We start from the raw sequence: 25,692 nt of genomic DNA on the forward strand, positions 1-25,692 counted from the left end.
CAGCCTTTTTTCTGTCCAGGTATGGAGTTTCCTCTGTCACCTCCACCAGAACAGCCACGAGCAGTGGTGAGAGCTGTGCTGGACAAGCAGGAATGGGCATGTCCCCATCCAATGCTAACACTGACTCCAAAAACTGCCTCTGCTGTCAGCTGGGCTTTATCCACAGGCTGGGCAAAGCCCAAACACCAAACCCAGCCTCCTTGTCTAGACTGGATCCAGACCATGTAGCCTGGTTCTGCCTTTGGTGACTTGGCACAAGGGAATCAGTTCTGAGCCACAGATAAAAACCTCTCCTCTCCTCCAGATCTTGAGCTGTGATGTTTTTTCAAACACGTATGGTACTCAACACCCTCAAGTTAAAGCTTTTTTAAACAGACAAAAAGGGAAAATAATTGAGAATAACCTTCTTTCTTTCACCTTTCCTTTCTATGCCCCTTCACTTCTTTTGAAAAAGACTGAATCTTCCAGATTAACAGGAACAAATTGACTCTCTTGGGCCCCCAGTGCAGACACACCACAGCTCGGGTTCAAGGTGCCTCGAGTGCAGAAGAGGAGAGGATAACAGCTCACACAAGGGCTTTTTCTGCAGGATTTCAACTGATCTAACCCACACATGGCTTTATGGGTGCCCACAGCTCCCCCTCACACCCCAATCCACTCACACTTTTGAATGGCTGTTTTCTCTCCCTGCACCCTTTGGACATCCTTTTGCTTTATCTGAGTGCAGGACAACAAAATTCCTAAACCATTTGTTTAATGTTTAGGGGAAGGGCTTTTAGGCACAAGACCCCAGAGCAGGTATTTCAGAGGAGCTTCTGTAAGCATGAAGCTCCATCAGGGAGGAAGCATGAAGGAGCTGCTTTGGAAAACCCACAAGTGCTTGATGCTGGCCTGACACTGCTGGGCACAGCAGAACCAGCCCTGAGACAGAGGGTGAGGAAAACAGAGCTGGGAGGAAAAAAGGAAAAGAGAAAAGGAAAAGCAGGAGCTTAGTGATGTGCTAGAGAAAAGCAGAGGCTGTGGAGGGATGCAGTGGAAGGAACAGGTCAGGAGAAACTGAGGATTCTGAGTGCATGATTGTCCTGAAGAGCACACAACAGCTGTCACAGCTGCTTGGATTTAAACCTAATGGGAGACCAAGCCAAGGAGCTGGAAGGTTTATTGATTTTTAATTTTTTTTTTCTCTCTCAAGAAGCCCTTAACAAAATCTTATGGGACTGGAACTGGTTACTGCCAAGAGCCCCTTGTGATGGACACAGTGAGAAATGCTAGAGCAGATCAGACAAAGTGAAACAAGTCCCTGAATTCCCTGCAAGCAGTGACAGACAAACCTCCCAACACAATTATTTCCCTCTCTGCCTGCATTCCATGTTATTTCTCTAACGAAAGCTGCTTGGCAATGGGGATTACAAGGATTTTTGGAGACACTAACAGGCAACTTGTAAGGGCTTTGCTTGCTCCCCTTGCCAGAGGAATCGCTCAGGGGACATTTAATGGAACCACTGCAAAGCAAAGCATGCACACACCCTGAAACACACAGGAGCTGCCACCAAACTGTCCCCTCTCCACCCCAGGGGGTGACCTGGCTCCTTTCTGAGCTCCTGCACTGCAATGCTGAAGGCTCTCTCCCCTCCTGGTGAGATGCTGAACGTGTGAGAAAAGCCTGCCGCTATCAGCAAACATTTAAAGCACCCTCACAGCTTGAAAGGTGATGTCTCAAATGATGCTGTTAAGGACAACAAAACCAAATGCTTTTTACTTATCTCGGCAATGCACCCTCTACAAATGCCCCAAAATGCACTGAAAATTATAGGAAAACGGCTCAATTGCCACTTGAAATGAGTTTTGGTTTGAGGGAAAGCAGAGCAGGACAATAAATACTATGGTTCAAGGAGAAGTCAAGGGCTCACAATGTGTTTTGCTGGTAGTGGAGAAAGAAAAGGCAACGCTTTTGTGACCAAACTGAAGTTGGCTGAGATGTCAGCCTTTGTAGATACAAAGTGCTATTCCTTGGGAAAAAAAAAAAATAAAAATAAAGGGGTGCCTTGTCTGGAAAACTTCCCCCATTTCGCATTTCTTTGTGACTTTCAAATCAACTCAAGGTAGCTGGTAAAAGGTAGTTTTATCCAAAAAGGGAGAAGATGGGACCTCTCTGCAAGAGCAGCCCACTGCAGCACAGAGGGATGTGCTGAGGGGATTTGTGGGTTTTTCATTCTCTGCTGCACACCACAAGCCACAAAATGTATTTGTTTCACAAATCTCAGATCTGTCAAATAAAACCACAGTGCTATGAACCAGCACAGAGAGAGCTGCAGAGACAGAGGATGTTGCTGGAGACCATAAGCAAAAACATGGGACGATCACAGGAACTGGACAGTGACACAGAAGATGGATAAGCAAACTCCTGGTGATTCTGGTCCTGAGGGAGGATTCCTTCACCCCAAACCACATCATATCAATTACCCTGAGCAGATGGTCAAGACAACCCCATTGGTACCTGAGAGATTTCCTACACAGCCCCAGGAGCATCACCCACCTCCCTGAGCTGTGCCCAGTTCATTCAGTTCTGCCTGAATCACTCAAATCCACCCAAGTTCCAAACCTGCACCAAGGAAAGGGTTAACACTGACTGAGAACAGCCCAGCCCCTCACCCCCAGCCCTGGGTGAGCTCTCTGTGAACTCCTGGGTCAGTGCTGCAGTGCTCCCATCAGCTCTGCCTTTCCGAGGGGGCTGCACTTCTCATTAGACTAATTGCTAATCAGTGGGCATCCTTGTTTTGCTGCTGATGAGTGTGAGAGCAGCAGGGCAGGTCAGGCAGCAGCTCCCGTGGCTTGGAGGGCAATCCCTGACGAGGATCAGCTCTGCCCCCTGTGCCTATAATTGAATTAGTGCTGCCCTGTGCTGCCAGGAGCCTCCTGGCCCTGCCCCAGCACGGTGAGCAGCCCAGGCAGGGCTTGGATGTGTTTCCAACCAGGACCCTGGGGTCTGACACCAGCACCAGCCACCTGCAGCACCCCCAGCTCACCTCAGGTGCCCTGCTGCCCTCACTGGCTGCACCTCTCTGAGCCCCTGGGGGTTCTGAGAAGCCAAAAACCACATTCCCTGCCCAGTGAAGTGCATGGTTACACTAAAACAGAAGGAAGGATTCCAATAAGGATTCCAGGAAGGAAGGAAGGATTCCAGAAAGGATTCCAGGAGGGAAGGATTCCAAGATTCCAGGAAAGATTCCAGGAAGGAAGGATGGATTTCAGCAAGGAAGGATTCCAGGATTCCAGGAAGGATTCTAGGAAGAAAAGAAGGAAGGAAGGATTCTAGGAAGGACTCTAGGAAGGATTCCAGGAAGGAAGGATTCCAGGAAGGAAGGAAGGAAGGATTCCAGGATTCTAGGAAGGACTCTAGGAAGGATTCCAGGAAGGAAGGAAGGATTCCAGGAAGGATTCTAGGAAGGAAAGAAGGAAGTAAGGATTCCAGGAAGGAAGTATTCCAGGAAGGAAGTATTCCAGGAAGGATGGATTCCAGGAAGAAAGGAAAGATTCCAGGAAGGAAGGAAGTCCGTGCTCCAAGCCATGTCTGCATTGCTCTGTGCACGATACAGCACTGAGCCCTTGGGCTTCTCCCAAAATCCCGGCACCTCCTGCAGCCAGGCAGCTCCTGCCAGCCACAGGTGGTGGCTCCAACCAGGGACATCCAGTGTGTGCCAGCCAGCCCAGCTGGACCACAGGGACACAGAGGGGCCAGGGAAATGCTGTGAGCTGGAAGATAAGCCCAGCAGCTGAGCCTGTGGAGGCATCCTCCTCTCCCATGGGAAAGGGATGCCTAACCCTTGCCAACTCCTCTGCAAAGCTTCCTATGGGAACTTTCTGGCACTGGGAATGGTTGCCAGCACAGGATTAGCAGCCTGTTGATTTAGAGGGCTTATTACAGCAGCTTAGTTCTATTTTGACAGATGAAAGTAAGTCAATTATGGCTAGAAATAGCTCTGAGTTTGGGTTGTGGGATTTTTTTTCCTTCCTGTCTTCTCCTTCTGTGAGTTGTGGCATCATTTCCTTCCCTTTCTTTACCTCAAAGCCAGTGTTTTCTGTGAGAGAACTTCCCTCTCTGGCCCAGGGCAGCCTCTAACACTTAGGGCAGAAGTGGTACTTGCTGATTATTGCTGCCTGTGAGGCACCATGGAGCCACTCCATTCCTCCCAGGCTGCCCTAGAGCCCCTCCTTGCCTTGCTCATGGCACAAATGACCCCAAAACCTGTCCCCAACCCACCCCCAGCCTGAGCAGGGACAGGAAACACCAGCAGGGACCAGCTGAGACTCAGAGATGTGCAGGAGAAGAGCTCAAAGAAATCAAGGAACATTACTGCTGAGGCTTTTTAATGGTGGGAGCACCAGCTACACAAGGAAATTGCCGTCCTGTGAGATTAATGGGGTCTGGTCAGGATCAGAGGACAACTGTTGCCATAAGTCATCTCCAGCAAAAGTCACTTCTGCCTCAGCTCCCTAAATGCCTAAAGAATCATGATCTTCCTAGAGAAATAAAGCACAAAAGCAAGAGCCTATCCCATTCCCAAGTAATTTACATGAAAATCTCACCCCTGGGGCTCTCTTTCTTTCATTTTCTTTCTTTTCTCATTCCCACCACAGCTGTGTCTCCTGAAAATCAGGCAGAGAACAGAAAGAGCCTTTCCTTCCCTCAGAGCAAACCCAGTCACCGGCACCTGGCCCTGTTTATGTGACCAGCAGGACCAGACCACGTCACTGCCCTCCCAGCCAGGTCCACACAGGAGCTCGCTGACTTGAGGAGCTGTGTCAGACCTGTGTCACTGAAGCACAAGGTGACAAATCTCATGGCTAGCTCAGTGCTCACCCATTTCTCCAAGGAAAGCCCTAACCACAGCCTTGGGAGTTGTGGTGATGCCCCAGGAAAGCCCTGGAGGTTTGGGTATTGCTAAAAGCCCTCAAAGAGCACAGTGGGAGCCCCTGCTCACAAGTTCCTATCTGTCACTGTCACATTTTCTGAAAAATCCTCTTTGCCCAGGATTCTTCTCCTGGGAAGCTGGGAAGCCTCAGAGAGGGATGAAAACAACAATTATTTGATTGCTTCTCCTGTGTTTTGCTGCTTTGGAATGTGTGGTTGGAGATTGTTTATCCAACATGAGAATTGCTTTAACTTAATGACCAATCACGGTCAGGCTGTGTTGGGACTCTGGAAGCAGTCAAGAGTTTTTATTAAAAACTTCTCTAAGTATCTTTTCTCTACTCTTTAGTATAGTTTTAGTATAGCATTCTATAAGATAATATGATATGATATTATAGAATATGATATGATATAATATGATAATAGATATATATTATATGATATAATATATGATATATTATATGATTATTGATATGATATAATGTAATGTAATATAATATAATATAATATAACTCACATATCATATAATGTCCATATAACATTATTTAAATTATATATTAATATAATATATTATACAGTATATGCTAATTATATTAATACTAAATATAAATACCAATATTAAATATAAATTATAATTAGTAATATCAAATAGAAATTTTTAATGTAGATGTTAAAATATTAATATTAACTATTTATATTATATTATATTATATTATATTATACTATATTATATTATACTATATTATACTATATTATATTATACTATATTATACTATATTATACTTTATTATATTAATAATATATTATATATTATTCATATCATATCATATCATATCATAATAAATCAGCCTTCTGAGAACACAGAGTCAGATTCTCAATTCCCTCTCCATCCTGAGGACCTCACAAACACCACGCTTATCTAGGGACCATCCACCACCCCATCCTCCCTCATGGTCTGCAGAAGGGAACACCTTGTGCTGTTTTCCTGCAGGAAAACAATCTGGGGATGCCTCAAGCCTGGGGATCCCACAAACCTGGGGATCCCAGAATCCCAGGGATCCCTCTCCAGCCCAGGGGATGCTGGCGGGAGCTCAGCAGAGCGGCGCTCACCCTCGGACCGCGTGCAGCAGGCGCAGCGAGGGGTAGGCAGTCCTGACGTTGATGTGGTGCTTCAGGATGAGCTCGTTCACCCACTCCACCCTCTCCTTGCCCCCCTTGGCCATGAAGGCAGGGATCCAGAGGATGCTGCCGTTGAGGCTGTGCAGGCGCTGCAGCAGCTTCTCCCGCCACGTCTCGTTCACCAGGTCCTCGAAGGCGCGCTGGATCACCGAGGGGTTCATGGTCACCAGGTCTGTCTTCATGCCCACGTCCTGGGAGTACTCCTGCACGGGGGCCAGGTTGCACCTGCAAAGGGGAACAACCAGCAGCTCTGTTTAATGCACTGAGAGAGGGCAGTGACAGGCAGGAGCGGAGAGTGGTGCCAAAAGCCAGGGCTGGTGACGTTGTGCCCGTTCGCCCACGCTTTTGGGAGGAAGAGGAGGGAGAATGACCCTCTGCAGTAAATTAGTGATTATGAGCCATCTCCATCTCAGCCACCATCCCCGTGTGCACACATGTCCCCCCGGGATAAGGCTAGTGTCAGCCACTGTGGTGTCACCTGGGTGGTTTGCAGGGAGCAGCGGCTCTTCTGGTGCCCCTAAAAAATAACATCAGCAACAAAGCTCCTGTCTCTGCTCTCAGGGCAGATTTTAGACAAAACAGCCTCTTCCACTCATGGAAAGCACTTCCCTCTTAATTCCAGCCCTGCTGGAGTAACATTATCCAAAGGCCTTTTCTCCCCTGGTGAATCTCTGCAAACAGCAGACCTGGTGGCACCGTGGTGACACTGACACCAGCAGGAGGGGGATGCCAGGACATGGTCTCCACAGGGTCTGCTTGGCTGTCTGGAGCCTGTGACCCTCAAAAAACACCTTTTTCTGTAGTGTTCATTGGCATCTCCTCTCAGATTGTACATGTGGGTTACGGGCATGTATCCTGATCTCCTGTGCCACAGCAGCGTGAGGGCTGAGAGCCAGAGGGATAAAGTGCCAGCAAACCACCTTGGTTATAGAGTGGTTTCCTACAGCTCCCTGAGGGCGGTCATCTGTGTCTGTGCCATGCCCATGGCACAGGGCAAATGGCACTGGGCACCAGCTGATGGGGAGATGCAGAGAGATGCTCCCCCAGCATCCCAAAAACCAGAGGCTACCCATGTGTTTGCACACCGAGTGCTCTGCTGTGGTGTGTGACAGTGAAGTTACAGTATTTAACGAGCAGGAATTGCATCCTAAGCATCTGCCTTGATAATCAGATATTATTACTGTTTTCCCTACTTACAGATGGGAAAACTAAAGGAAAATCCAGCTACTGGCATGGGGGCCTTTTGATTGACTCATTACAGGAGTGAATTCAGTAAAAATAAACATTGGAGCTGTATCCTGGACACAGACCCAGTCACTGGTCACTGCCAATCCTGCTGAAAAGGCTGCCTGGATGGAGCAAACCTTCCTCAGGAAGATGCAGGCTCCAGCAGTGGCTCAGACAACCTACAATGGGAAGTGTGTCTGTGCCAGACCTGCACCAGCACATGGCTGGGGAGAAACTGCTCAAAATCCCCATCCTCACATCCAGAAAAGCTTTTATCCTGCAATTTTGCTGCCTGACATGAATGCCCCTCACTGAACTTTGCCAGAGCCACAGTAAGCAGTTTTTCCCTCTGCTCACTCGTGTTCCAGTTGAGGATGATGCTCTGTCCCCTGTGGGCAGGCTGGAGCTGCCAGCAGCCAGGCAGCTGGAGCAGAGGGGGACAGAGGTGACATTATCCTCGTTCCCACGTCACACCAGCACCGCCTCTGTGAGCTGCTGATGGATTGGGCTGTCCTTGTAATAGACTCACCAGAAAACAAATGTCTGCATGTACATAAATCATCTGTGGATTCCACAGCCTCTCAGCTAACAGGGGCATGGGGCTGGGAGGGCAGGAGCTCCTCCTCTCCACTTCAGACACCACCAGAAGTGAATTTGGTGTGTCCCAGCGGGGCTCAGGATGTGCGGCTGCAGGTCCCTGGGGCAGTGCAGCACTGGGGACAGAGGGGACACAGGGGACTGTCACACCTGGGCATGTGGTGCCAGGGCATCTTATGGTACACTCTTGTGCTCAAGGGCAGAAGTGAATCAGGATTCTGAGAGCCCAGGATGGGGTTTGTCTGAGAGAAGAGGAGGCTCAGGTGGTAAATGGTGCACCATGAGAAGAGACAAGGAGCACTTACAAGAATACATGGGGAGCACTTGGGGATGTGTGGAAGGGTTTCCAGCAGAACTCTGAGCGCACATGGGGATGTGAGGCTGTGCTGCCCCAGCTGCCCTGGACTGCAGCCCCCTGCACTGCTCCCAAAGCCCCTCTGTGTCACCATCATATTCTCTGAAAAATCCCTTTGCCGGGATTTCTTCTCCTGGGAAGCTGAGAAGCCTCAGAGAGAAATGAAAACAACAATTCTCTGGTTGCTTCTCCTGTGTTTTTCTGCTTTGGAATGTGGTTGGAGATTGTTTATCCAACAGCTGGTTGTTTGATTGGTTTCATGTGATTTCTTTTTACTTAATGACCAATCACTGCCCAGCTGTGTTGGGACTGGAAGCAAGTCAGGAGTTTTAATTAGTATCTTGTTAAGCCTTCTGTAAGTGTCCTTTCTCTATTCTTTAGTATAGTTTTAGTATAGTATAATGTAATGTAATGTAGTGTAATGTAATAAATGTAATGTAATGTAACATAATGTAACGTAATATAATGTAATATATTATATGATATAATTAATATGATATAATAATATAAATAAATATAGAAATAATATATAAATATATAAAATCAATGTATCAATGCAATTAATCATTTAATTATTAAATTATTATAAGTATTGATTATAAATAATATAATTAATAATTATATAAATATAAGTTATTGATAGAAATATTATAACTATATAAAATTATATCAATAATTATATAGAAATTATATCAATTATAAGTTATTGATTATAAACAATATAATTAATAATTATATCAATACAATATAAATATAATATAAATATATAATATAGTAAGTAAGTAAGTAAATAAATATAAATAACATGTAAGAATAAAATGAAATGAAATGAAATGAAATAAAATAAACAATATGTAAAAATAAATTAGCTTTCTCAGGACATGGAGTCATACTCATTTCCTTCCTGCCACAGGGGACCCCAAAACCACCACAGCCCTGAGCTTTAGGAGCAGTGCCCTGCCTACCTTATGACGAAGCTGTGAGCGTCGATCTCAGGGCCGCAGCCACTGCTGAGCAGCACCCCCGAGTTGCCCACGATGGCACAGCTGGGGAACTGCTTGCCTTTGAGGGGAGAGGTGCGGGGCAGCAGCTCGTACAGGTTCTGGGACACGTTCATGGTGCTGTCCCTGTCAAAGACGTAGTGGATGATGTCCCCCGGCTTCAGCGTCCCCTTCAGCACTGAAATGTCCTTCTCGGCATCCAGGAACTTCAAGATCTGTTTTCTGAGCGCAGGGAAGAAAAGAGCCTTGTCAGGTGAGGTGCAGAGATAAGCTGGGTCAGGTGTGAGATGAGCTCTTGCCTCCTGGCTGCCCTCACTCTGTGGCCAGTCCATCTGACCATGCTCTCCAGGCACAGCTCACTAAAGGATATCTCCATCTCAATGCCTGCTCCCTCTCCACTCATCGCTGCCCAGGGCAGCTACCACAGTCAGCCCACCATTAGTGAGGGTCCCTGAGTTTACCCAGGGTCTCCTTCCCTCGGTGACCCATCACCTGCACACACAAATTCCACTTGGCCTGAAAAACAGGGGCTCAAGTGCTCCTTGTTTTGTTGTTGCCAGGCCAGCTGGCTTAGCTGAGAACTCATTTCCAAGCAATCGTTTACAGATATGAAGCCTATCTCAGCAGGAGGTTAAGTCTTTTTATTTCTTCCTTGACTTCTTTAGATGATACACAATTTGCCAGCTTGCACTGGAGAGGACCAAATCTGTCTCTTGTCCTACAGGTAATTACCAGTACCTGATCTTCAAAGAGAGTGTCTGGTTGTGTCTCCATTTGGATGAGGCTGGTTTAATGTTGTGCTTAATGCTTTCATTACTTCTGTCAACAACAGCTGGAGATGAGGAGTCATTTATTACTACTTCAGCTCTAGAGAAAAGAAAGTCAGGGAGAGGGAGACAGAATCCGTTAGCATCCCAATGGCACTTCTAATCACCATCTTCAGCTCTGGCTGCTGGAATTCAAACTTCATCAGAAAAGCCAAATTGTAGTTATTAGCTAAACAAGAAGTGAAAGCCTGTTCCTATTCTGCTGCACTCAAGCAGACAGACAGAGATCCTTAAATACCCGCTCGCTTCCAGGAGCACAGACTGACAGCCAGGCACAGCTCCACAGCAAACACACCATTACACACTGAGCTGCAGGCAGGCATGCACAGAAAAACACACTGTGACAGGCTGGCAGATGGGCACTTGCAGACAAGACACCCCAAAGCCCCCAAAATTCACTAAGAGACATCCTAGCCAAGCTGGCTGCCCTGCTGCCTTGTGGTCACACAGGAACATCCCAAAGTGGAGGCAGCTCAGCTCCTGGAGAAGATTAAAATCCCCACCAGAGAGGAGCAACCCTCTCTTCACCCAATGGAGAAATTAATTCAGCAGAGCTGCTGGGTGCTGCTTGTGTGATTGGGCTGTGAGCATCCTGTACTAAAAGGGGCAGGCTGGCTCATTGGAAACTTTTTCCTTTTTAGAATTGAGCACAGGGATTTCAGAAGTCATATCCCCTGTTCCAGATCAAGAAATGAGCAGCAGCCAGAGATCACTGGGAGACCCCAGTGTTTAATCCCTGCTCAAAGAAGCAAATCAGCCCCAGCACTTCTGTGACATTAAAATCAAACTGCATGAATAGAAGGAGCTTCCAGATATTTGGTTCCAGCCAGCTGCCCTCCAAAAAGAAAAGCCAAGCATCTCATCAAGAAACTGCGTGTGTATCTGCAGACCCAAAAAAGCCTTCACACTTCAGAGCACTCTGAAAAATACACAGCCAAAGCACTTGCTATCAGCTAAAGGGAATCTCCCTCTCCACTGTAAAGGGCTTCTTCCAGATGGGAAATGCTTTGTAAATAAATGCATTTATATAAAGCACATAAACCCCAAGGAGGGAGCAGAGTGAGAGATGGGGCAGAGGTGGTGGCCCAGGCTCATGGACAAACATCCAGCTCCTGGGAAGGTATCTCCAGCTCAGGGATAGAGCTCCCCAGGACACACTGTGGCTCACACTGTATAATGCGTCGAAAAGGCAGGGAAATGTGTTTATAAATGCTGGCTGCCAGTGTCCTGATGTGTGTGTGTACAGTTCCTCTCCAGAGGCTGCCAGTCTGTTGGATTTGTTTGCTTCTTGCATTTTGCTGCATCACTCATGTCTTGGAAACCTTACCTAGAAAGTGTCAAAAACCATGACTGAAGTAGTGTAAAGCAATCCAGGGAATAACTCTGGGTTTTTTTGTTTAATCCATTTTCTGTGTTTTGGTCACGGGTGGTGACATCACCACAGAATGATATCACTCTTCCTTGCATGCTGTCATGCAAACCTTTGCAAACATGCCACTTGGCAAGGCTGGCCTGACAGGGAACCTTTGTAAAAATGACACAGAGAGGCACTGAATGGGGCTGGGAATGACTCTGCCACAAAGGGATGTGATGGGAGTGCACTGCAACAAAACTGGAGCTCTGATCCCAAACACAGTGATTGCTCCTCTAATAGCACTTAAAACTATGGAAAATAGCAACTCTATCACTGACTTATTTTCACAATAAGTAAACTCTTTCTCATTCTCTCAATCACCACAACTTCCAGATCCTTGGTTATTTGCAAATGATTATTGCACTGAGCTGGAAGAAGGAGGGGGGGGGAATGATTAAGAAAATGCAAAGCAGAAGTGAAAAGGAACAGATACATTTGCTAAATAAGAACAGCACTATCCAGCGAAGAGGAGAAGCAGATTAATAGCTGCCTTACAGCAAAAACAAATGAACACAAAATCTAATTTACAAACCTATTAGATTTGCTATGTAAGCTGTTCACAGCTGATCTGATTGTACCTCTGCCTCCAGAACTCCTGCAAGACAAAGGAAATGCATTATTTATAATTCCAGCTCCTTTCTGCCAAGCATTGTTCAACAGTCAAGAGATCCTGCTCTGAAGGGCTCCGAGCAGAGACACTGCCACGCTGCCCATGTCGCACCCCATGCAGAAGGGACATGTCCTGATGCCTCTGAAGGGCTTTTCATCCCTTGTCACTGTGCCCTGCTGTGACCATGAAGCCATTCTGGCAAAGAACGCCCCGAGCCACCCCAATTAATAATTCCTGTGTGATCTAACCAGCCATCACAGACATCTGGTCCTGCTGCCACGGCAGAGTGCGCCCTACAGCTGCATTAAATACATCTCCACTTCTCTTTACCAGCCAGGTGTTAGCAGTGCACTCAGAAGCTCTCCTCCATCTCCAGCTGCCAGTGGACTTGCCCAGTCCTTTTCAGGTGGGGACTGAATGATCTGGACAGATCCCACCGCTGTCTTCACCTGGGCTTTTAGCTGAGGACATCCAATATCTCCATTTTACACAGACTGAATGATTTGTGGAGACCTCACACTCTCAGTGTACCCTCTCCCAGCTCCCAGGGACCCAGGCCAGACCCAGAGCTCCACTCCAATCCTGTGAGTGCCTTCAAGCCCCTTCTCCCCACCTCTGGTGTGACTTGGCTGAAGCTCCAAGGCCAACTCACCACAGTCATTCAGACGCTGGAGCTGAGACCTGCTGTGACCTGTGACCTGGAGCAGTGTCACTCCCATGGCCTGACACCACCACACAAGGACAGGTGCCAGACCAGGCTCACCAAGACCTGTGGGAATGAGCAGCCAAATTTCCAGCACTTCCATGAATCTATATTAAAGAACAGGTTGGACCAAGCACCTTCAGAGAACCACACCATCCACAGGTGCTGTGAATCCTCACTTAAATAAACACATCTAGCTGGTTGCAGAGCTCCTTCTTGCCTTAGCTTGCTGTTTTCAGAGGGGTCACAAAGAACAAGCCACCCACCTTGTGATGTTTGAGGGAGCTGGGCTCCCATTCAGACACATTTTAACCTCCATGTACTCATTGCTCTGTTTTATTGTTCCCCTTGCACAGATATCCCAATGAGCACACTCATAAAGAGAACCAAACTCTCTTCCAGCAGAAATATTGCCACCCAGAAATATACACCTTAATGAAAATGTATCTCAGGAGAATGTATTTCTACCAGTTCTGGAAAAAAAAAATCCCAAATGCATTAGACAAAAATGAAAGAGGAAAAGAGCGTGTGAGTGTGCTTGGTGCCATTAAAAAGGATTTTCAGACTTGCAGGATGCCACATAAATCCCCTCATTAGGCTGAGCACAGCCCTCAGCACCACCTAACATCAAACCCTTGGAAATGCCACCATGGTTTTCGCTCTCCTCTCTCCTGCCAGAGACCATCCATGGCCAAGTCAGAGCGATTCCTGCTCTCCTCTGTCCTTTGGCAGACCCGAGAGCCTGTGAGCTGTTTCATTTTTTGGTGCATCAAGGGAGCAGCAGGGCTGGCTCATTCCTGGAGCCTCGTGGCATTTAACAAAGCTCCACATTAATGGGGTTCACTGCAGGGTGTGGGAGCAGGCTGGATTAGTGTGCAAACCACGCACCTGCTATGAGACATCTCCTCTGAAGGAGCTTCCAAATGGGATTCACACTCCTTCACACTCGCTGTAGGACAGACAAAGCTTAGAGAAAGAAATGTTTTTTTTTTTCCCCTGAATACATGCTGATTCACATGTGAGAGGAAAAAAGGTAAATTAGGAAGTAGAGAAGACTGTTCCCTAAGTGTTAGTTCCTACCTCATCCATGTTTTGTGGCTACAGCAGGAAGGATTCAGAGCATCACAACGCATTATTCAAATGCATTTATCCAGCCTGGCTTCACATGCGCCCTGTGACAGCTCTGTGTGCTTCCTCCTGGAATTAAGGCAGGTGTAGGGGCTGGAGGTGCTGGATGTGAGGAGACAAGTTGAGAGCACCTCTGCCTGTGTGCAGCAGTGGGGAAGGGGACTGGCTGCCAGCTGAGTGCCTCAAGGACAGTGTCAGGGGTTACCCTCTCCTCCTCACATGCTGTGAAAAGCAAAAATATTGCAATGCAGACAGAGGCACAAAGGGTTCTGCTGTCATAAAGGAACAGGGAGGGGGCAGATCAGTGGTGGAGGAGAGCAAGGCTCTGCTAACCACCTTCCCATGGGACTGGGATCACTGCTCTGCTGGCCATGATGCTCTTGTGGACACCTGAGATGCTGGCAAGGACACTGCTCCCTGTGCCAGGCTTGGCTTCTCTCTCCAGGACAGGGACACTGCCCAAAGCTGAGACATGATACTTGCCTGAAGGTCTGAGCTGGTTTATGGATCTTAAAATGCCCCAAGATGTCAGTTCTTGGTGCTTTGTGTGCCACAACACAACTTCAGGGTGTTTTCCCTGCAATCTCCCTTTGCACAGTGGAAGGCAACGTGTGCTGTAGGATGCTCTGGGGTGTGTGGCTCTGTCCAGCCACCCTGCCCAGCCCACTGGTGGGTCCCAGCCAGACAAACCAGCTGCCCAAAACACTGAAACTGAGCCAAGCACAGTATTCTCCAAGGTCTGCCACACTTCACTGCCAACACAGGCAAGCCCTGTATACCCTCATTTTCCCCTCCTGGGAAGAAGAAAACATTCAGAAATGGAGGGTACTAATTAGGAAGCACATGTTAAAAAACCCCCAAACAAACCACAACAAAAAAACCCAAAAAAACCCCAGTCCATTTTATTCCACCTCCCTGACCTGGAGTTTCAAATCTCTTTGCTTCAAAAGGCAAAGACCAACCTCGATTAAAATAGCACAGATAGCATTGATTTTGAAAAGCTTTCTAGTGCTACACTGTGTTTGGACTGAATTGCCTTATTAATCTAGTTGTTATCAGTTTCATTGTATAGCCAGCTCCACAAAGTACCAACCTGCTTCCTAATCCTATTATTTACAAAACATTTTTCTTTGGGCTTCTGTTGGGATGTTTTCCAGTGATAAGTTGCATCTATATGTGCTAATGCCATCTTACTGACTTATGCCATCTTTTCTCATTTTCTCTGAGATTTTCAAGCTGCATTGCCACTGTCTAGGATATTATATAGGTCAAAATGTTCTGTGCTCAGATCTAAAGTGACACTGATTCATATATCAGAGGATGTCAAAGAAAAATTGTCATATGGTTCAGGTCCTAATTTTCCTGGATGAATAATTTGTGACAAAATCAGGTATGCAAAGACCCTTCTATTCACCCCCTGTGAATGGGCCTGTTTAGGGGTTTTTATTTCCCTTTTCATCGTTTCCTGCTTCTTAAATGCTTCTCTTAATTGTTGCTAGGTGAGTTTGGTCTCGCTTGGAGCCGCTTGGACACGTGAACTCAAAGCTGCTTTGACTGAACAAGTAGGTCACAGAGCCTGGTTGGGAGAGCAGATCTACACCAGCAGCCTCCACATGTCCACGTTCCCAGGCTCACTAACTAGAAAATGTGTTTTCCATGGCTGTTTTACAATGCCCACCCCCAAGTCCTGCTCCCCCCCAGCATTTGTGGCAGGTGATACACATAGGAAGAGGGCATGAGAAACAGGAACTAACTGGGAATTTCAGCCACACCCAACCACCTATTTCATAGCTCACAGAATGATTTGGGTTGGAAAGGACCCTAAAGATCATCTCATTCCAACCCTCCTGCATTTAACCACATTTGTGAAGCTCATTTCTGGTGGAACAAAACCCCTGCCTCTTCCTTGGACAACCCAAGTCCTCCTCTTCTCCCTCCTCCACATAAAAGATAATAGTCCCTTGGGGGATTATTAAGCTGAATTTATCCACCTGAATTCCCCAGGAGGAGAGTTCAGAGTGCCACAGTTTTTACCTGAGGGGTTCAAAAGACTAACACCTACTAATTAGGTTTTCACAACCTGCCTTTATGTTAGGTGCGTTTTATGATCCTTGTTTTACAGCTGGGACACTGGGGGTGAAGTGGCTTGGCCCTTAACACCAAAAAACGAGTTCCACAAGCCAGGAGCAGGCACTGTGAGCTTCCAGCAGACCTGTCCTCTTGGAAATGCTGGATATGGCTCTTGCTGGGCGAGAGGGCCCAGAGGGCCACAGGAATTGATCTGCAAAGATTTCACTGGCCCAAAATGCAGCCAGCAGTCTCCTGAGATGGCTGCAGACTGTGCCCATTAAGGCAGTCTGTATCTATTTTGTATTTTATATTTTGTGCACTTTCCTGGCACTGTTCCCCTCCAAGAATGCTGCTCTTCCAGGCTCCAGCATCATCTTCTGTCACAGACATCTTTTATGGAAAAGCCTTTCCTTAAGATTTTTCCTCCTAAGAAGCTGGAGGCCTCAGGAACAAAATGTAAACAATGGTTATCTGCTGCTGTGGAATGCAACAGGTGCATCTGTGATTGGTCTCATGTGGTTGTTTTTAATTAATGGCCAATCACAGTCAGCTGGCTCAGATTCTCTGTCTGAGCCACAAACCTTTGTTATCATTCTTTGCTATTCTATTCTTAGCTGGCCTTCTGGTTTCTTCTATTCTTTTAGTATAGTTTTAATGTAATATATATTACAAAATAATAAATCAAGCCTTCTGAAACATGGAGTCAGATCCTCATCTCTTCCCAAATCCAAGAACCCCTGTAAAGACCATCACAATCTCCCCTTCCTGTAACCCATCTCAATAAATTCTGGGTGGAAGCTGGCACATCAGACCCTTGCAGACCATTCCTGTGCCATGTCACCAGTTGTTTTGGAGGCTCTCTCACCCTGGGATGTGGTGGAGACTGTGATGGAGAGAAGTGGTGGTTGCTGGGTGGTAGCTCTGGTACCCACACTCCCCAGGCAAGCAAGGGATTAACTGGAATGATATTTCCAAAGCAGCTGTCTTTTAGGAGAGAAGATCCTGCAATAACTCTTGATGAGATATTTGAAATCACACTTCCATGTGTTTAAAAAATCTCACTTGATTATATTGTCACAGCTTGGCAGCCCAAGTGTCAAAAATTTCCTAAATATCAGGTGCTACTTTTAGTGTTCCAAGCTGAATTCTAGCAAGTCATACAATCACATTTGGGAAAGTGTGCCTGTATTATGGCTTTCAGAAACATCCTAAAACCCCTGCCCCTGCCTTCAGCTCAGGGCCCAATCCAGTATGAGCTTCTCCTGAGCCACAAAAGTGTCTCTGGCACCTGTGGAGTGTCAGCTCTCACATCCATATGCGTTTGCTACAACACCAGCATGGCCTGACTCAATCACCTCAAGATGCTCTTGTTCCATCACTGCTCTAAAGGCAGACACTTCTCCCCTCCCCATCCTGCATACTGGCAGGACCTTATTCTCTCCCTCATCTTTAAAACATTATTCCTGGCATCAGCTCTTTTTCTCTGGCTGTGTTAATGAAAGAGCCAGCAAAGAAACAGACATTGAAACAGGCAAAAAACATCCAGAGGGGCTTAGGACTGGGCAGGGTGTTTGTGTATTTCATATATGTTCGTGTAATTTAGTTTCTTTCTCTGTTTTTTTCCTTCTGGAAGGGAGAAGGCAAAAAAAAGTTCAGACAAGATCTAGAAAATAGCTGAGACAAAAACCTCCCTGCTTACAAAACGTCTCACCATCCATTTGTCCTGAGATAATTTTTTCTGCTAACAGAGCAGAGCTCTCAGGAGCACAAACAGCAGAGCATCAGGCTTGCAGCAGAACCTGCCACCCTGAGCATCCGTGCCCCAGAAACCAGAAATCCTGATGGCTCCTGCAGCATCCTGGGTGCCACATGCCCTGGGAGATGGTACAACATGAAACATTCTCATGTGGGGCTGTGGGCCCCTGGGCTCATCCTCCTACACCCCTCTAATCTCTTTTCTCAGTGCTCTGGAATACTGAAGGTCTCATGTGGTTTCTTCTTTCCCTGTTGATGCAGATGCTGAGGGACCTCTCCTGAGCAGAGACACCCTCCTGGGGCAGCTCTTCTGTATGAGCATCCCCAAAATAACATAAATAACATCTGGAGCCTACACAGAGCGGGCTGGGAGTGCTTGGGTGAGAGCTGCACCCCACAACCAGCAACTGAGCCATGCCAGGAACATCACAGTGATGTAGATCCCAGATCACAATGCTGAGCTGCCAAACACTGAAAAGTCCATGGTGGTTTCAGAGCTGGACCTCCTCTCACCACCCCTGCTCACAAAGCTCCCATGGAAACTCAGGCAGCAGTAAGAAATTTAATTACCCACTGAGCAGCTGCTGGTTGCCAGTTCAGTGTGTTTCTGGGTGTCTGAAAAGGTGCTGGAGATCCCTCAAGATGATGTTTAACCTTTGCAGGAGAAACATGGCCACTGTTGTAGACAGTGGCCAAGAGCTGGCTGATACCCCTGAGGATGCTGGCAAAGCCTGGCTGTAAGAACCATCATTGAATTCCTTACTGCCAGACACATGGGTGATACCTGCAGCTGAGGATGCCTTGAGGGAGCACCCCAAAACTGTGACAAAATGTGCTTTTCAAGGCAGCCCTGCCCATGGAGAGCACTGCATGGGAAGGACAGAGTGCTCAGCACAAAGACAGAAAGCCTGGGCTGGGGTTTGTGCTTGTTTGGGACAGTCCCAGGGTGTTTCTGCATGCAATAACAAGGACCTGGTCTGCAATGGCAGGAAGTATTCAGACCTAAGTTTGGAAAGAGCTCTCACCCCACACCACTGTCACTGTTTCAGCAGTGCTGTGCCCATTTCCTTGGATCAGCCTTTGCACTTCCCAATCAGAGCCAATTCTGCTGCTGTTGATGAAGATTCATCTCCCAAGGCCACCACCATCAAGGCTGCTGCCAGCCATCACAAGGATTTACAGTGGAAATGTGAAGAAAAAGGAGCTGTAAAGATCCACTCCTTTTTTTTCCTCTTTCTTTTTTCTTTCTTTTTCTATTGCATTGCAAGGGACTGAGAAGCTGACACCTGTCTGCTCTGCAGTGCTGTTTGTTGAAGGACACCTGGAACTCTGCACCTCCAGTGAATTTACTTTGCCAGGGAACTTGCTTGTTTCCTGATGCCACTGGGGATAGAAGCCAGAGAAACAGCAAAATAATTATTGTCTAATCTTGTACTTTGGGCTTATTTCTTGCTGCTGAGGATGACCCAGGCCCAGGGGAAACAAATGTGGGAGGCAATTAGAAGAAGTCCAATTTTAGTTTGGTTTTGGAACAACTGGTTTTTACAGGAACTGTGCCTGATGTATTTAAGCAGTGCTATTCTCAAGGATGAAAAAGCAAAATACCTGTAGAATCACAGAATCATATAGATTAAAAATATCCTTTAAGATCACTGAGTCCAACAGTCATCCCAAGACCACAAAGTCCAGCATGAAACCATGTCCTAAGAGCCACATCTACACATATTTTAAATACATCCAGGGATCATGACTACACCACTTCCCTGGGCAGCCTGTGCCAATTGCTTGTCAGACCTCTCAGTGAAGAACTTTTTCCTACAATCCAATCTAAAACTCCTCTGGTGCCAGTTAAGGCCATTTCCTCATCTTATCATTAGGACAGCCTGCAAGCCCAAGAAAAGATAAAGGCACTGCTGCTAAATGCTTTTCCTGGAAGATCAAAAGCCCATCTGCCATGTGAGAGAAAAGCAACCCCTTGAGTCCATCCGTGCTGGGGGAAGGCTGGGAGAGCTGGAGATGCCTGGGAAAGGCTGGGAGGGGTGGTGGCAGCAGCAGGATCTGCTGTGTCACTGCTGGCCCTGGTCCCAGAGGAGGCTGAGTCTCTGAAGTCATTCAGCAAACCTTCCCTAAGTGAGCCAGCACTCACAGCTCTGTATTCTCTGTAGGACAGAAAGGGTTCCTCTGCACTCCCAACTGCAATTCTGCACTTGCAGGGTCAGAGGTGGGACACAAAAAGCCCACCTGGGCAAAAAGGAAACGTGGGAACTGCTTTATTGTCTCCATTGCTCTGGTCGCATGAACTGGCCTGGCGACAGCAATAGGGCATCCAAGAAAGGCTGGCTGGTGATTTGCATCCTCCTACCACACCTCTCCTCACCAGCAAGGTCAGAAATTTCCTTCTTGGGAGTCCTGTAAGCTGCTGACAACCAATGCTGCGCTGAGGAGTAACTTTTCAACTGACTGGAAATCCCTTAGCACTTTTGGCTTTTCCTTTTTGTTTCACTTGGGGGTCTGTGAGTGCTTTCCATCCTGCTGATCCCAGCCCTCCACTATCCCAGCATTCCCTCAGAGCTCAGCTTAGTGTGGACATTCATTCCCCAAGCCTGCTCCAGGCAGGAGCACAGGGGTTTGGAGGTGTTTTTGTGGCAGGAGGTGAGGGAGAGTTTCATGGGGAGGAGAGGGAGCTCTGCAGCCAGCCTGGAACTGGCTGCTTGTACTTCAGGTTCTTGTCACAAGAGCTGCAATCAAAGCCTGCCCTGAGTATTTCCTTACTCAAATCAGTGCTCCAACATTGCTTTTATTTTCCAGCCTGATGTGTCACGGAGCTTTTATTAGAGTCCTGCCATGCCCAAGGAGCACAAAGCTCTCCTCTGGCACCATACACATGAACACTTCGAGGATGTCTATGGGCTCCTATCCTGCCCAGAGCTATTCCTCCTCCAGCCCAACCTGGATAATTGTTCCCCACTGTGTGAGGGCACAAAAGCACTTCTTGGTAGAATGCAGCACTTCCTCCAGCAAAACTTTCTGCTGGAGAGCAAGTCTTAGACTAACTCTGGGCTGGGTGCAGTGAATCACAGCCTGGAAGGTGCAAGCACGACATTTATACCGCACGGACCAACCCTGACAAGAAATGTCATGATTGCAGCCTGCTCACAGCAAGTGCATAAAGGACACAAACCCTCCATAAAGGACACAAAATCTCTTCCTGAGCCTTTGAAAGGCAGGTGTTAGAAAAGGGCACATGAGGAAAAAGTGGCAATTTACTGACAAGCTCCCAGGCAGGCAGGCCAGCAATATCAGAGACTCCCATCCGTCACGGAGCGAGCAGAAAATAATTCCTCCAGTAATCAGGATGGAAAGGCGTGTGGTCTGGGCTAGCAGGGAAAAGGTTGGCTCATATTAAGACCAAGTGTCAAGTGCTCCCTAAGATGGCTCAGACGCTAATTCGAGAAGTCACCTGGTGGCAGCGGGTCACCAGCTCCCTCTACAGACAACCAGGACACAGCCGGACCCCTGCAGAACTGCAACAGCAGGCGCACACTAACAAAGAGAGTCCCCTCAAACCGGAGCGGAATTCTCCTCCTCACCAGCGACAATAGTGACCCCAGTGGATGCCGAATCCTTTGTTTTGCTCTGCGGGGACAGGTGTGCGGCGCTGCCCCATCCCGGCGCGGATGGAGGAATGGCTGCGATGCCATCAGCGCTCCCCAAGGCACACGGAGCGCGTCTTTTGTTCCCTGCCAGCCAAACAAAGAGCGGGAGCGCTGCATGGAAACGCAGGCGCCACCGGGCTGCAGGAAAAGTTCAGCAGCCCGGAACCAGCTGCCTGCTCGGAAACAAAGTGCCCAGACCGCTCAGCACAGCAATACCTCACGGAGCAGCACACACCGGCCAGCGTGTCCCTGCCCGCCAGCATCCCTCCAGCATCCCGCCTGCCTGCATCCCACAGCATCCCACAGCCCCGCCACACAAGCCACACAGCCGTAGGTGACAGGTCCAGCCAGTGACAAGGATGTAGCAGGGGGGAAACCCGCACAGGGATGGGAGGAACGGGCTGAGCAAGAGCGACGCAGCATCAGGAGTGAGAAACTGCTGAATTCTCATCCTTGCCCCAACACCTCTTTGTTTCAGCATCGCCCGGCTGGGGGAGGCGGTCTAAGGATGTCTAGAGGAGTGAGATGGGACTGCTTAAGGCACAAACATCTTTCTCAGAAGCCTGTGACAGGCAGAGCAGCTCCAGCTGCCCTCGGCTCCTACCTCCCTTCATCTGCGAGGCGGGGAACTTATTGTCCAGAGAAACAGCATGGCTTTGGGATTTTTGTCCTTTTGTAGTATTAGTAGTATTATATTCTCCCTTACTTTTAACCTAATGAACGTTTTGTGCTTTCTTTCTGAAATTTCTCAGTGTTTGCAGGTGAGAGGAATCTGTTCCCCCCACTCCCACCCGTGCGAGGAACGTTCTTCCAAAGACAATCCAAATCACAGGCAGGGGGCAGGGTACGTGCAAAAGTGGGCAAGCTGTTCGCTCCTCACAGTAATTAGAGAGTGTTTCTATGCCAAGGAAAAAGAAGAAAAGAGTTGCACCTGCCTGTGTTTCCCAGTGTCACCAGCCTGCCAGGGGACAGCTGGGCAGCTCCCTCCATCCCTGTGCACTGACCACAGCAAGGGCGGTCTGGGGGGAATGAAGGAGGATGCTGAGCCACACAATCCAACAGCCAAACATTCCTGATGTGCTGGGAGGCTGCACAAATGTACAGCACCTCCCAAACCTCTCACAGAGAGGAGCTGCTCCCTCCTGGACACACTGAGAGCTCCTGGAAAACTTTGCAAGGGTCTTTTCTCTACACTGCTGTGCACTTTTGCTGTCACACAGTTCCCTTTACCTGCAGGACCTGTTAATAAAAATTGTTATCATGTGGCTCCCACAGTTGAAAACCCTCTACCATCCCCTGACCTGCCGCAGACCAGGCACTCTGCTTTTCCACGTCACCACAGCAATACATTTCAGCCAGGTCAGAGCACTGTGCTCACCATTCCTGGCACCATGGCAGCACACAGGGATGGAGTGCCCATTGTGCCAGGCTTCTGTGCTTCCCTTACTGTGTTTGGGATGCAGGAGCTCACCAAACCCAAAACATTCCAGAGATGCAATGGGGAAAAGTGGGTGGGAGAGGACAAAGCAAGAGAAAGGTACAGTTTGCCTGAGTTAATGATTAAATAATATATAAGTAACACAGCAGGGTCCCACCTTTGCTCTGTTTATCCCCCTGTGGGAAGCACAGCTGATGTGGGCACTGATCTGTGAAAGGTTTGGTGATGATGTGCATCACAGGGCTTGGGACTCAGGGAACTCCTTCACCCCCTGGGTGCAGGGTGCTCCTCTCCTGTGCCAGTCCCTGCTGCCCTGCCCTTCCTGAGGCTGTGTGGGACGAGCTGCTCGCTGTTCCCACAGAACTCATCTGACCCTGCTGCCGCCCCTGCCGCCGCACAGCTTGGCAGAACTTCCTCGGAGGAACTACAGCAACAAACTCAGATGCCAGGGTTTGGAGATAAGCAGCCAGCAAACAGCCAATTTCCATACAATGTATAGAAAAGAGGGGAGAAAAAATACACAATACTGGGAATCCCTAATGAACCAGGGTGAAAAACAGGACAAGTCAGTAACAAAACAGAATAGATTTTCAATAAGGGCACAGCAAGTTCTAGTGGGTAGATTTAGCAGATAGGGGAGGAGAGAGAAGAAAGAACAGAAGCCGGAAAAGGAGATGGGAAGAAAGCAAGGGGATCAGAGCAGCCTGTCCAATGGGGAGGATGAATCAGAAGATTTTAATTTCCTTTATTATTATATAGATAGTGCCAGCTCATTGCAGAGCAACAATTCATCTACCCTGCTAACCCACAGTCTGGTGCTGGATGTTTCTGGACAAGGCTAGTGACCTTTAAGCACTTCTTGCCTGTGGCACCCAGCATAACACAACGATGAAACAATAAACAAACATCACTGCATTTCATTTATCATCTCATAAAGGTGCTTGTTTCAGTGTAAATGCTGACAAAGCCAGCTGGTCCCAAACAGAAAGACCTTTGTGTCATTTGGGCGCCCCGAGTGCACACCTCATTATTAAAATTATTTGGTTTTCCACATTGCTGTAGCAAGTTCCTCAAGTTAATGCAAACCCTCCTCTTTGCATTTGTTCCTCTTATATCCTAAATTTCCAAGCAGACCTCAGAGATGGGGTTTATGGGGTGGGAAGGGTGTTGCTCCTCAGACTGAGGGGCTGCTTTAGCCCCTGGCATACATGGCACCTGCAGGTAAAGACCAACCATGACAGTGATCAGTGAGGGGTGATCATGAAGCCCCTAAAGCATCCCACAGGGACACACCAGTGGGTTAAGCTCTCTGCTCCATCACCCCCACCCAACTGATCCCTGCTCAATCTCTCCTATCCCACAGACTGGTCCCTTATCCCCCTGCAGACTGCTCCGTTATCTACCACTCCCATCAGCTGGTGCCCTCTCCACCACACCCATCTGGAGCAGCAGTGGCAAAACCTAAGCCCCCTGGGCTGCAATTTGCCCCAGCATCACTGTTCAGCAGACCACTCACACCAATATCCCACTAAGGGACCTGCTCCATCCATCCATCAGCACCTGAGCACTGCCCGTGCCAAAATCCCTCTCTCCAGACCAGGATCTGCTCCAACATTTGTAATCAGACTGGTACCCTCTCCAGCATCCTTACCCAGACCTGTACCTCATGGAGCATCCCTGGACCGGTACCTCAGCCTCTCTAAAAGGAGAGGTACCTGCTCTACCACATCTCTAACGGGAGTGGTACCTGCTCCAGCATCTCTGCCCGGACCGGTACCTCAGTGTCTGTATAGGGAGTGGTATCTGCTCCAGCATCTCTGCCCGGACCGGTACCTCAGTGTCTGTAACCTGCTCCGGCATCCCTATCCGGACAGGTATCTCAGCATCCCTAAAGGGACCGGTACCTGCTCCGGCATCCCTCCTCGGACCGGTACCACCGCGTCTCCAGCGGGAGAGGTACCTGCTCCCGCAGCCCCGTCCCCGGCCCCGTGCCCCATCCTGCCCCGTCCTGCCCGGCGGGCCGGTCCCGCCCGGGGCTGTCCCCGGTCCCGCGGAGCCGCGCGGGAGCGCAGCGCGCTCCGTTCCCACTTGGGCACGGCGAAACCCGGGAGAGCCGGAGACAAAGAAACTGTCCGGGCGCCCGCCCCCTCCTCCTCCGCCGCCGCCGCCGCCTCCTCCCCGGTGCCAGCACCGCTCCGCGCCCCTTCCCCGCGCGGGGCCGGGGGGACTTACCCGCTCTCCTCCTCGATCTCCGAGATATCGGCGAAGATGAGGAAACCGACGAGCAGCGTGAGCAGCGCCAGCGTCCAGCCCCGGCACGGCAGCGGCATGGCTCCGGGGCTGGGCCGGGCTGGGCCGCTCCGCGCCGCTCCGCGGGGTGCGGAGCCCGGCGCCGCGTCCCGGCTCGGCGCCGCCGCCGCCCGGCGGGGCCGCTCCGCCCCTCGGCGCCCCCGGCCCGCCCCGCCGGCGCGGGGAGGCTGCGGAGGGGCGGGGAGGGGGCGCTCGGGGCGGGCTCGGCCCCGCCGCCCCCCGCCGCTAAAGTTTGAGGCGCGGCCCCGCGGCCCGCGCGTCCCTCACCGCGGCCCGGGCTGAGGCGGGAGCCGCCGCCTCCGCCGCGCCCTACGAGCCCCCCGCAGCCCCGGCCGGCTCCTGTCAGCCCTTCCAGCCCCTGTCAGCCCCTCCAGCCCCTGTCAGCCCTTCCAGCCCCTGTCAGCCCCTCCAGCCCCTGTCAGCCCCTCCAGCCCCTGGCAGCGGGCTGCGCTCCTCGCCGCTCCGCCGTCTCCTCCCCTGCGCCCACCGCGCGGTGCGGCGGGGTCGCTC

At 49.2% G+C, this 25,692-nt stretch overlaps 1 protein-coding gene across 1 annotated transcript in view; it reads right to left on the minus strand.

The window, feature by feature from the left end:
* The window catches only part of ST8SIA2 (ST8 alpha-N-acetyl-neuraminide alpha-2,8-sialyltransferase 2), a 30,038-nt gene extending 4,799 nt beyond the window's left edge, over positions 1-25,239 (minus strand). Inside the window, exons 1-5 of the mRNA XM_054272774.1 lie at positions 25,105-25,239; positions 12,045-12,107; positions 10,010-10,138; positions 9,236-9,493; positions 6,023-6,316 (exon numbers count right to left, since the gene is read on the minus strand). Coding sequence (XP_054128749.1) covers positions 6,023-6,316; positions 9,236-9,493; positions 10,010-10,138; positions 12,045-12,107; positions 25,105-25,202 — 842 coding nt within the window. The 5' untranslated portion in view covers positions 25,203-25,239. The remainder of the gene's footprint in view (positions 1-6,022; positions 6,317-9,235; positions 9,494-10,009; positions 10,139-12,044; positions 12,108-25,104) is intronic.
* Between the last annotated feature and the right edge of the window lie 453 nt (positions 25,240-25,692).

Source organism: Melozone crissalis, unplaced genomic scaffold (genome assembly GCF_028551555.1).
Source record: "Melozone crissalis strain CALT ecotype California unplaced genomic scaffold, PUWL_Pcris_2 ptg000014l_1, whole genome shotgun sequence".
In the NCBI taxonomy this organism is placed as follows: Eukaryota; Metazoa; Chordata; class Aves; order Passeriformes; family Passerellidae; genus Melozone; species Melozone crissalis.